This window comes from Danio rerio, chromosome 11 (genome assembly GCF_052040795.2).
Source record: "Danio rerio strain M-AB ecotype USA chromosome 11, GRCz13ab, whole genome shotgun sequence".
In the NCBI taxonomy this organism is placed as follows: Eukaryota; Metazoa; Chordata; class Actinopteri; order Cypriniformes; family Danionidae; genus Danio; species Danio rerio.
The window spans coordinates 25,830,533-25,843,825 of record NC_141031.1 but is presented as its reverse complement, the minus strand read 5'-3'; the positions used below and the strand labels follow the sequence as shown (position 1 = coordinate 25,843,825).

General features: G+C 34.6%; 1 protein-coding gene across 54 annotated transcripts in view; it reads left to right on the top strand.

Moving 5' to 3' along the window:
• The window catches only part of plekha6 (pleckstrin homology domain containing A6), a 183,450-nt gene that overhangs the window by 150,028 nt on the left and 20,129 nt on the right, over positions 1-13,293 (top strand). For all 54 annotated transcript variants that reach the window (XM_087272681.1, XM_087272679.1, XM_087272675.1 and 51 more), the window contains 3 exon segments: positions 11,690-11,758; positions 11,852-11,932; positions 13,089-13,238. In XM_087272681.1, coding sequence (XP_087128807.1) covers positions 11,690-11,758; positions 11,852-11,932; positions 13,089-13,238 — 300 coding nt within the window.

Sequence of the window (13,293 nt, the reverse complement as noted above, 5' to 3'; positions counted from 1 at the left end):
TAAGTTGGCGATTAAATCCGCTGTGGTGACCCCAGATTAATAAAGGGACTAAGCCGAAAATAAAATAAATGAATGAATGAATAAACATATTTTTTATATCTAAATATAATTAAACATTTTCATATAAATACACATCTAAATTGCATCAAAACAAACTCTTATTGTGGATGCGATCAATTGCAATTAAAGTTTGCCCAGCACTAGTTTTTTTGTGATTTGCTACCCATTTAGAATATATTAAACAAGTAAATTTTCACAACATTTGTAAAATCTTTAGTTATATAGGAATTTGTGTTAGCACCATTGTCAAATCATGCATATTTGTATATATATATATATACAGTTGAAGTCAGAATTATTAGCCCCCCTTTGATTTTTTTTTTCTTTTTAAATATTTCCCAAATTTTGTTGAACAGAGCAAATAAATTTTCACAGTATGTCTGATAATATTTTCTTCTTCTGGAGTAGGTCTTATTTGTTTATTTTCGGCTAGAATAAAAGCAGTTTTTAATTCTTTAAAAACTATTTTAGGGACAAAATTATTAGCCCTTTTAAGCTATATTTTTTTCGATAGTCTACAGAACAAACCATCGTTATACAATAACTTGCCTAATTACCCTAACCTGTCTAGCTAACCTAATAGCCTAGTTAAGCCTTTAAATGTCAATTTAAGCTGTATAGAAGTGTCTTGAAAAAACATTTAGTAAAATATTATTTACTGTCATCATGGCAAAGATAAAATAAATCAGTTATTACAAATTAGTTATTAAAACTATTATGTTTGGAAATGTGTTAAACAAATCTGCTCTCTGTTAACCAGAAATTGTGAAAAAATAAACAGGGGGCTAATATTTCAGGGGGGCTAATAATTCTGATTTCAACTGCATATGTGAATGCATTGCAGATGGAATCGTGGCATTTTTACACCTAATAGCATGAGTGTGTGTAAAAGAGCTGACATTCACAGCCGGAGGATTTTCAAGGACTAATAACTCGGCACTAAAGTGTGTGTGCTGATTTTAAAGTCCATGTAATCAGTACTTGACAATCTTCCAGCTGTGAGTTTGTGCAATCAGTATAATCCGGAACAGGTGTGTGTGAGCGGTGCATGACTGGAGCTTTATAGTCCATATACCGATAGATTTGTAGTTTTTTAGCGAATTACACAGGCTGGATCGCTTGTGACTGTGACAATTTCTAAGTAAAATAATATTTGCTGGCAACCTACATATAAGCCTACTGAGTTTTTTTTTTTTTTACAAATAGTGAAATACCGACTTCAATATAATTTTTAAAAATATAATTATAATATTTTTTTTTAGTATAATAGTGCTTTGTTACAGTTGTCTATGCAGACAAAATTCCTAACAAAATCCACACTGCTTAAAATACCTATTTAATAATCATAGTTCAATAATATTTAGTGAAAGCGTGTATACATTTGTTGGTAATTGAATTCATTCATTTCATATTGCTGTTTGTTATACTGTCATCTCTGTTATATTGACCTTTTTCTTTGTGTACGAGAGGGTGCAGCCCTTTGAAACTTTTTGGCTTGAGACTTCCGGTCTTATTTACTTAAATTTATTTTTAGATGTTTAAAAAACGGCTTGTTCTGATGCTTGATGTTTATATTTTTTTTATTATATTATTGCACTATGTCTGTATAGTCATGAACACACTTGTTTATAGAGCAAGTAGTTTGACTGTTTTCTACAGTGTATTATTCCTAGTCATTTCTCTCAAAAAACAAGTGCAAATCTGCATTGAAGAATAAGGTCAATATAGTAGAGTATATATAGTCTTCAGTACTTTAGCAGTTGTATATGGAAACAAAAGATGGCTCACTGAGTTTTTGAACAGAGCTTTTTATTGTTAAACTCACTTAAGTGATTTTGCAGAACAGATTGACTTTTGGATGTCTGCTTCAAGCAACATAAACAACCATGTCATATCTGTAATCCTGGTCCTCTTCAACACCTCCCGTTCTCACTGTGTTCTCCTCTGTGTGTCAGTTCTCACACTGATCTGAAAGTGCTTTCTAATTTGATAACAGTTGCTTGTTAAGTTTAAATCAGCGGCTGCTAAATACAGCCTGTTTGTACTTGTCACATGGGGAAGGTGTGATTTGCTGCAAGAAGTCAAGAGTTCAAGTGAACAAATCTGTTTACCCTAGCAGTGGCTTTTGTATTCAGTGTTGGTTTTGGAAAATCATGATGGAAACATTATGGTTTAAAGGGATAGTTCACCCAAAAATGAAAATTGTGTCATTTACTCATCCACCACCGCTGAGTTTCTTCTGCTTCTTTGAATATTTTGAAGAATCAGAAACTGATTTCCAGAGTATTTTCCCCCGTCCTATGATGTTAATATCTACTGGTTTAGTATTCTTCAAATAATCGTCTTTTGAACAAGGGAAGTGTGAGTAAATGATGGGCACATTTTCATTTTTAGGTGAACTATCTCTGTAAATTTTTTTGCGTATGCTTTGAATATTATTGTTTTTTTTTAACAGCAGTTTTGGGAAAGTTGTCACATTTTTTGTTGCAATTTCAATGTTGCAATTTATAAATAAATAAGTAAATATATATATATATATATATATATATATATATATATATCTTTAATATTTAGACCTTATTTGCTACAATTGTGTTTCAATATTAATAATAATAATAATAATACTAATAATAATAATTCTTATTATTATTACTATTATTATTATTATTAATTTACTTACCTTTTTGGCTTTTAAAATGGATGCTGTTCTTTTAAATTCTTTTTATTTGTCAATGCATACTGAAAAAGAATCACAATTTCCACAAAAATATTAAGTAGCTCAAGTGTTTTTAACTGATGATACTTCTGATGAAATATTTCATTAAAAGTTAGAAAATTTGAGATGCCTCGAGACGAAGAACCATATAAGTCCATATTTTCAAATATTGAGTAATACATTTTTTTCATTTAGATTGTGAACATAATATTTATTCATTCATTTTTTTCGGCTTTGTTCCTTTATTACACTCTGAGGTTGCCACAGCAGAATGAACCGGCAACTTTTCCGCCAGTGTTTGTTTTATGCAGTGGATGCCCTTCCAATTGCAACCCATCACTGGGAAACATCCATACACACTCATTCACACACATACACTATAGTGCATATCTTTGAACTGGGAGAAACCGGAGCACCCGGAGGAAACCCATGTGAACATGGGGAGAACATGCAAACTCCACACAGAAACATCAACTGACCCAGCTGAGGCTTGATTCAGCAACCTTCTTGCTGTGAGGCGATGGTGCTACCCACTGCGCCACCGTGCAGCCCTGAACATTATATTATATATTTTTATTTTAATTGAAGATGGACAACAAACGCTTCTTGATGCTAAGGAGATAAAAAAGTCATGAAAAAAAATCAAAAGTTCCTGTGATTTATATTTCTCAAATGTGGAAGAACAGTATATGTCCAGTTAGTGTGGAATAATATAACTCCAATTCATCATATCACTTTAAACCACTAAAGACCTGATTCCTTTATCCTACTTATAATACAGTAACAGAAACTTGAGGTTAATTTTAAGCATTTCTTTCAAGTTTATTGTTATTATTATTATTATCATTAATAATATTTAAAAACAAAATACACTATGAACAATGTACAATACATAGACCTTCTTACAGTACATGCAATAACAATCAATTATTAACAATAAAAAAATACAACAATAAATACATACAATGCAGACATACATCTTCTTCTTTTTATTTGGCCTTAGTCCCATTACCCATATGATTGCGGGGTCGGCTCTTTTTTAACAAGTCTTCTATTTTTAGACTTGTCCATATGATAACCACTTTTTTATACCGTCCGGCCAGCCTGTCGTATGGGCCTGTCACACTCATACACTACGGATAACTTATCCTACCAATTTCACCTGTAGCATGTCTTTGGACTGTGGGGGAAACCGGAGTACTCGGAGGAAACCCACATGAACGTAGGGAGAATATGCAAACTCCTCACAGAAATGCCAACTGAGCCAAGGTTCGAACCAGCGACCCTCTTGCTGTGAGGTGACAGCACTACCTACTGCGCCACTGCATCGCCGACAATGCAGACATACATCATAGCTAAATATTTTCATTTTCAATATTTAGAAAAGCTGGCGCAAGGCTCTTATGTATATACTACTTCAAACTGTTCTCGCGTTCCGCCATCTCACAATATAAACAAATATATAAAAAAATAAAACTCTGCTTACCGTAGTTTATACAAGAGTGGCGGGAATATGCATTGATACAGCTTTATTTTATTTGGTATGTGGTTTACTTTGATAGGTTAGCTGTTTTTGTGCTGATGAGTGCTCCTCAGCACGTTCAGAAAGAGAGAGAGAGATCACATACTGTATGTGGTTCTTTCTCTTCCAGTGGATTTTTCCCAGGTTTTTGTTCTCCTCTTTGATTTAAACATGGTTTCCCAGCATCCCTCAAAGCCTTCCTTACTCTGTCCTTCCATTTGTTTATGTCGGCTCTCCTTTTTTTGCAGAGGATTTGCCTTTAATTTCTGAAGCACGCATGATAGCAAACGGCATCTCCTTTCTTCTTGGTGGACAAAATTTTTTTTCTCCATGTGACGCTATTTAAAGGTTAGAAATGCAGAAAATATCCCCAAACTGTTTCTATATATTTCACACATACAAGTAATGTCACATGGTTATCTCATTTTTATTTTTATTTTTTGGACTTTAACGGTTGTTCGTCACTCACACTCAATTATTAAATATTTATTTAATTAACCTATGTTTTAAAAGTTATTTATGTATTTACTTTTATATTTATTAAATCTTATACTTATATATTACTTGTCTTTTCTTCTGTCTATGACATTTTGGAATATACACTATGTATATAGAGAAACAATGACTTTAAAAAACCTTGACAATTAATCACTGGAGAAGAAAAAAATGTGACAATTAACCTTGAAGTCTCTGCTATCTCCTCTAGCTCCTGTGGATGTATAAGCTAGGTTTGATTAGAGCTGGCCGTACTGAGTGTCAGTCATAAAGCCAGGTGAATGACGGTGTGTTCTGCTCTAGATGACAGATGGCGATCACCTAATCAGCATGGTAACCCGAATGGTTGAGCGTTCCTCTCCTCGACCAAAACTTTTCTCACAAGTAAGAGAGTGGCGAGTCCTTTAGAGAGGCAGGCTGCTATTCCTGCACCGCTGGTCCTCAGTGCAGCCTTAGTTTCAGCAGTGCAAACTCAGCCGAGGCTGTCCTGAGCCCCGACGGAGCCTGCCTCTCTCTGCGCTTCCTGCTCCATGTGGCATGTTGGATGTTTTGATAGTGCTTTAGCTTTAAGTGATAGTTTTAAAGTCCCCCTGAAATCAACATACATTTTTGGGGTGTTAGTATTAATATCTTAGTCTTAATCTATAAGCTAATACCTTCCAAAAAATGCATTTGGAAGAGACTAGCATTCAAAATGTAATGTTTCTGATTTCCACCAAATCTGTTTATAATGTCTCAACACACTTCTGCTTCTCGTACGATCTTCTGACCAATCAGATGCTTTCTATTCGGATCGTCCCGTCACATACAATTTAAGACTGAAATGTGTCACTTATTCACATGTAATTGAGTGTTGATACCAAGGGTTTACCTAAACACTTGCAAATATAAGACAAAAAAAAAATTGGTAGAAGATACAGTGTTGATCTGGGGCAGGTTGCACCAGCAGTGTGTAGGTTGTGACTTAAAGGGACACTATGGCCGCATTTACACTGCACTGTTCAAGTCACTCAATTCCGATTTTTTTCTCCCATGTGGCACAGATCGGATATGGCCCGTGTACGTGTAAGCAGGAACAAATCACATGGATCCCGATTTACTAATTTTTTACCTTGTTCATATGTGAAAAAAATATCCGATATGAATCAGATCTGTGCCCTTGGATCTGCAGTGTAAGCAGGTAGATCGAATTTTCACCTGTCATTGCGAGTCGCGCATCAATAAAAAACATAGCGAATACGAACATCAAGTCTGATACTTTCATTTCAGAACAGATTTCAGCAGTCCCAAACCCTAAATCTCATACACGAGGACTAAATACGCCTTTATATTATCACATAGCACACGTATTTAAGCATGCTACCGAGAGAAAGAGAGCGCGCGAGAACGTAACATTCCCCAAGTAAACATAAACTAATATAAAACTGTTGCAGACATCACATGCATAAATCACACCATGGACATTACATTAAGATGCCTACTGGTTAAAATGTCCAAGATTAAAAGAAGAGGGTCAAATGGGAACTTTTCTGTCATAAACTATAGTAAAACAACAACTTGTCAATTAATTGAAGCAAGTGAACAAATTAAATACGGGAATGGAGAAAAGAGCGCTCTAATTATCAGCTGTCAGTCAGCGCCCACTCTTTTTTTTTCCTGGTCATTGCATCTTTGCCATGTGCAGTGTAAATGCAGACAATCGGATATGAGTCACTTTTAAACAGAGATGTATAAAGTACTAGAGACCCATACTTAAGTAAAAGTACAAGTGCTCTATCAAAAAGTGACTTGAGTAGAAGTAGAAGTGCTCTTTAATCACCATACTTAAGTGGAAGTACTAAAGTATTCAACATTTTTAGTACTTAAGTATTGCAAGTAGTTTATTTCAAAATTTACTACTCAAGTACTGAAAGTAAAAGTACAAGTATTGTGTAATGTAGTTATTAAAGAAGGCAGTCAAAAGACATCATATTGTTTTGTTTATTTTAAATATCTTTGGGGCACTTGATTAAGCAGAATGAAAAGAAACATGGCTTATGATACTGTTTTTCTCTGTAAATAATTTCTATGGTACAAGAACTCACATCGTCAGGCTCGTTTACCAGAAAATCACTTGACTGATGAGATAATTCAGCATGTTCACTCATACTCTCTCTCTCTCTCTCTTACACACACATAAACACACACCTAAATGTACACTCTCACACATTCATACACTCTCACACACAGTTCTCTCTCTATCTCTCTCTCTCTCTCTCTCTCTCACACACACACACACACACACACACACACACACACACACACACACACACACACACACACACACACACACACACACACACACACACACACACATTTTTGTGAATTGTGGGGACATTACATAGGTTACAATTGTTTTTATACTCTACAAACTATACTTTTGAATGCTCTAACCCCAAATCCAATCTCTAAACCCAACCCTTACAGGAAATTATGTGTAGTTTTACTTTCTGAAAATAAAAAAAATATTTAGTGTGATTGAATTTTATACATAATGTCCACATAATTCACCATCTCCTCCTAACATCTGTGTAATACCGATGTTGTTATACATATACATGGGCACACACACACACAAACACGAAAATACACTCTTTTACACTCTCATACACTCTCTCTCTCTCTCTCTCTTACACACACACACAGACGCACACACAGGTACAATCACTGTTTCTCTCTTACATGCATTATTCACTCACACTTTGGTAGTTTTGAAGTTTGATTGGTTAATACCAAAATAAACAGGAGTTTTGTCTTTTGGAAGCAGTTGTGAAACTAAACTAAACAAGCAAACTAAATCCTGTTGCACTAATTCACTTGATTTTGATTTTATTGTAAAAAAAGAAAAGAAAAACAGGAAAGCGTGTATAGTACTGTGTTAAAAGAAAATCTAAAATACTTTATGGCTTATGGCTATGGTTTAGTATTAATTTTTTAAATTTTGATTGTTTTAATTAAATTGGTCTGGCACTTCATATGTTCTGTAGTATATTTATTAATTCTGGTACTTTTACCATAAACCAACTTCTTAACCAGTTGGTAGAGGCTGATATTTTAGAAATTATGGGATGTGTTGAGAAAAAAATGCATTGACTGTGTTAAATAGCGACATTATGAGTTAAGAAATGCAATAAAAAAAATCTATTGCTTTTGTCTTGGTGTGACAGTTGTAGGGTTATTTTTAATACAATTTTGTTCTTTAATACAGCAGTCAGATATATGAACCCTACTCTTAATTTGACCTGCTTAAAGAAAGCACTCTTTCTGAATGTATCAAAAAAAACTCATGCACAGAAGACAGCACGAGCATTTACAGCTAATAAACTCATGTCAATATTATACCGCCTGCTTTTTGAGCGCTGACAGGCGAGGTCTTATGATGATTGGTTATTATCTTCATCTGCTCAACAGAAAAGGCTTTAGAAATTAAGCGCTGTTCACCCATGGCGGGAAGAATACGCGGTTATCACAGGTAATAGACAAAGTGGAGAAAACTTGAATATCAGGCACGCTCGTGTCTGGATGGATCGACAGCTTTAACAGCTAAGAAAAGAGGGAAAGTTACCTTACAAACAGGCCAGCGGGTCAAATGTCCAAAGTGAGAAAGAGAGAGGCAGAGGTGAAGTTTTACAACATTTCTCCCTAATAGTAAATTAGCGGCTCGTGTGCCGCCTTCAATCGCGCCTCCGTCCTCCGCCATAGTATTGCGACATCGCGCATAGGAGATAAATGACGTCATCACGTAATCACCGGTTATGACCTATTACTGAACTGATATCGATCATTTTGACACCCCTAGTAACGAGTAACGATGCAGCACATAAAAAATCTATCGGAGTAAAAGTATTAAACTCATGGAAAATATGTACTTAAGTAAAAGTGGAAGTAGGAGAAAAAAATAATACTCCAGTAAAGTACAGATACTGCCTTTTAGTACTTAAGTACAGTAGTGAAGTAGTTCTACTTCGTTACTATACATCCCTGCTTTTAAAAGATGATGTAAGCAGGTCAACATAAAAATTGAATACAGTCACAAAATCGGAATTGACCATCAAGCTCTGCAGTGTAAATGCAGCCTAAGTTACTATTTAGAGACAACACTGAGATTAGTTTACAAAGAGGAGCTCGCAATGATAATGAAGAACGATTTTCATTTACTCACAGCCTTCATTTCCTCCCAAATCTTAAACTTTTGTTCGGTTTTTGAAAGAAGAGTTTAATTTTTCTTTCAAGGAGTGTTTTGTATTAATTGTGTTCACCAATTAAAGTGAGAGTTTCTTCATCACCGAGTTTTTTTTTCCTGCTCTTTTTCTCTTTCACATGTCGGTTATATAAAAAAATCAAGTTTTATGTTTTGATAACTTTATGTGTATTTCGCGTGCATTCGGGTATGCGCATTATCTGTTATTAGTGACTGACTGTAATTTACACTATATACATTTGCTTTAAAAATGTAATTTGTCATTTAATTCTTATAGGACAGTTATATATAGATGCATTAGTTGTAGAATTTTAAAGCAGTTTAACAATTGAAATGCTTTTTATTGGATATTACATTATTCAATGCGACTATGCATGACTTTTACGGAGAGCTTGCGACCTATACTAACTACGGTTTGCCTTAAGAACTAGTGGTGCAACCAAAGTGAAAAGAGATTTAGTTACAAACTAGCTAGTAGTTACTAAACCTCTAGTGTGGACTTTAAGTTCCAGTTTAAGAAAGAACCTATGAACATCTGGTGCAACCCTGCCCTGAACTCCTTCACATTTATTCATTGAAACAATGAGAGGAGGAGCACAAAAAACTGCAATGCTGAAACATACACTTCCCTCCCTATTGCAAAACCAACACAGTCAGTAACTGGGACATTCAGAATGAAACACAGTTATGCTTTTTCTGGTGGATAATGGTGCATAGCGCACTACACAGGGGATTCAGACAGTGTAAATATGCCTCCCATTGGTGCAAATAAAGTCTAGTTTTTAATTGCAGTCTGTGTGAAATCTAAATTTGCAATGTTTATTGAGAAATGTTTGTTTTGGTAATCAAAGTCTGACCATTTACTTCCATGTTTGAAGTGACGGTCTTTCTCTGTTGACATCAGTTTAACAACTTCAGCCACAATATTCTTATCAAAGCCCCTCTTACTTTTAGTTTGCTACAAGGAAAGGATGTGCAAAAAGAAAGCCACAACCAGTACTCAATTTTACATTTCAGTTGGAAGTACTGTACATCAACATACTTTAAAAAACACTCTTAGATACTTCTGGTTCACGCTGGCATTCATTTCACACAAAAGCCACTTTTCCATTATCTTGCTAATGGTTCTAAGAACAGTCCTCTAAGAAGGTACAATTCCAGTTGTATTTTATGTAAGCCTGATAAGATGTGGCATGACTACAGACTGTTCTGTGGACAGTTACAAAACTGTGCTGAGCCGAAGCATACTATTTATTTATTTATTTATTTATTTGTTGTTCAAATAATTCAATATCGGAAAAAAGGTTTTGAAAAACCTATAAAAATTATCAGAAAAATTCTGAACATTCATGTCACTACCTACATTACACCTGCATTACCAAGTCAATGACTGATACATTTGTATTGCATTATAGAGAGCTTTATTATCAGCTTCATTATGAAAAACAAATCCATATTCACACTGACTGGCTTTGATTTGCACAGAATGAAATGGTTAAGCAAAGAGAATTATTTAGCCTGATAGCAGAAAAGCGGCTAAACTGTCCCGGCTCAAACACTCACATATGCTGTATTTTAAAGCAGAGAAATGATTAGAGCAAGGCTCACCAATCCTGGTCCTGGAGGGCCGGTGTCCCTGCAGGGTTTAGCTCCAACTTGCCTCAACACACCTGCACGGATGTTTCAAGTATACCTAGTAAGACCTTAATTAATTTGTTCAGGTGTGTTTGATTAGGGTTGGAGCTAAAATTAGCAGGACACCGGCCCTCCAGGAACAAGTTTGGTGACCACTGGATTAGAGAGACTCAGCACTACTATTATATACAGTACTGTGGTTGTCATGTGCATTAGCTGAACAATGCTGACTGGCAGAGGCATGGAATAAACTAAACGCTATTGGCTATTTTTAAAAGGGGAGAGGCGACTTGATACACCCTTCCTTGTCTTTCAGCTGAAATTATATCACACTTCGAGCAGAGCTGCGTTTTTGAGGCACTTCAGGGGACCTTTAAAGTTGTAAAATATCAATTCAGCCACAATCTTCAGTTTCAGTTTGGTTTTTGGTTAAGTTTTTGCTTTTTTTTCATGTATTGGAATCCCGCCATTTCCAGTGCTTGTTTGCCATGTATTACAATACATCCTCCATTGTGTAGTCATTGTATTGTGTCATCTTGCTCACGTCTTCTGTGTTTGTGTTTCATCTTCTCATACCATCAAGCAAGAAAGCCATTTGTCAGTGTATAGCCTCGACTCAACAGGGGTTATCATTGACATCAACATTTGTGATGGTTTTTGTTACAGAATAATGCAAACCGCACATTTACATGGCTATTTATTTATATATGTATTTTTTTTCTTTCCTATATATTTATGTAGAATTTTAAATTGTGTTATTATTATTATTATTTTCTGATGGCGCTTGTTTTTGTGTAGTTGTTCATGTATTCATTTAATATGTTGATATGTATTTAATTATATAAAATATTTTGAAATGTTTATTGCGTTTATACATAATATATATATATTTAAATTATCTTTTGCCTGAAATCATATATTTTTTTAAGTGTTATATTATTCATATTAATTACATCCTGAACTGTAAACCAGAAGACTTGTTTTCACTAATCATTCTGTTTTGTTTTATTCTCTTTTACAGGTGCCTCCATTCCATGATGTGTATGGTGACTTACATCCCACTCTGAAGCTTAATGAGATTGAGACCAGTGTAAGTATTTTTGTACAATCATGTATAGCACATCAGCATATCTATTTGCACACAACATAGACCTATAAACTCTTTAATTTTGTCCCTGTTCAGAAACTACTTGGCCGATTGTGTGAACAGAATCGACTTTTGAAAGAGCAAGAGACTGTAGTTCATCGTTTACGAATGGAAAAGGTATGTTTATTGCTTGCAGGAGCTTCAAAAAACATTATATATTGTAATTAGTGTTATATATTTTTATAAATTGTCACAGTCTGGTGTGTAGTGTAGAGGGAAAAACAAAGTGTGGATCCAAACAAAGCATTGAAAACATTTAATGAAAAACTATAACTAAACAAAACAGAACTAAAACAAGGCAAGAAAAATCAGGAAACGCACGGGCATCATGGGGGTAACAAAGAAAAAAAAACAACAGACAATAAGAGGGGAGCACAAACTAAAATATATAGTTCTCGTAATCAGTCCTTGGCAATCCTCCGGCTGTTTGTGTGTGTAATCAATGGCAATCTGAAACAGCTGTGTTGGCGAAGTGCATGACAGGACTTGTAGTTCGATAGTGTGTGTGTAGTTCATTTGATGTGTGTGTAGTTTACCAGTGATCTAGAGTCCTTACATTTCTGGTGATTGTTACACATATTATTATATTATATTATATTATATTATATTATATTATATTATATTATATTATATTATATTATATTATATTATATTTTATTATATTTTATTATATTATATTATATTATATTATATTATATTATATTTTATTATATTATATTATATTATATTATATTATATTATATTATATTATATTATATTATATTATTCATTCATTTATTTTCTTTTTGGCTTAGTCCCTTTATTAATCCGGGGTCGCCACAGCGGAATGAATCGCCAACTTATCCAGCATGTGTTTTATGCAGCGGATGCCCTTCCAGCTGCATCCCATCTCTGGGAAACATCCATACACACTCAATCACACTCATACACTATGGACAATTTAGCCTTCCCAATTCACCTGTACTGCATGTCTTTGGACTGTGGGGGAAACCGGAGTACCCTGAGGAAACCCACACGTACACAGGGATAACATGCAAACTCCCCAGCACTACCTACTGCGCCACTGCGTCTATTATATTATATTATATTATATTATATTATATTATATTATATTATATTATATTATATTATATTATATTATATTATATTATATTAAAAAATAAAATCACTAAATATTTAGTTTGATATTTAAAATTAAATGTTGAACTTCATCCATCAAATCATACCTAAAATATTGCCATCCCTTACATTTCCTGTTCCTTGCAATTTTCAGGACAGCCTAGAGGGTGTGCTGGTGGCCACACATCAAGAGATGGAGCTGTACAGAAACCAGCCGCTGGTAATGGAGAAACTTCAGCTCAAGAAGGAGAGTCTGCAAAACAAGCTGATCAACATCAGAGGAGAGCTTTCACAGGCCTCAAGTGTAAGACACCAGACACCTTTAAAATCTATTAAACACTCACCAGCAGATGTTTTGA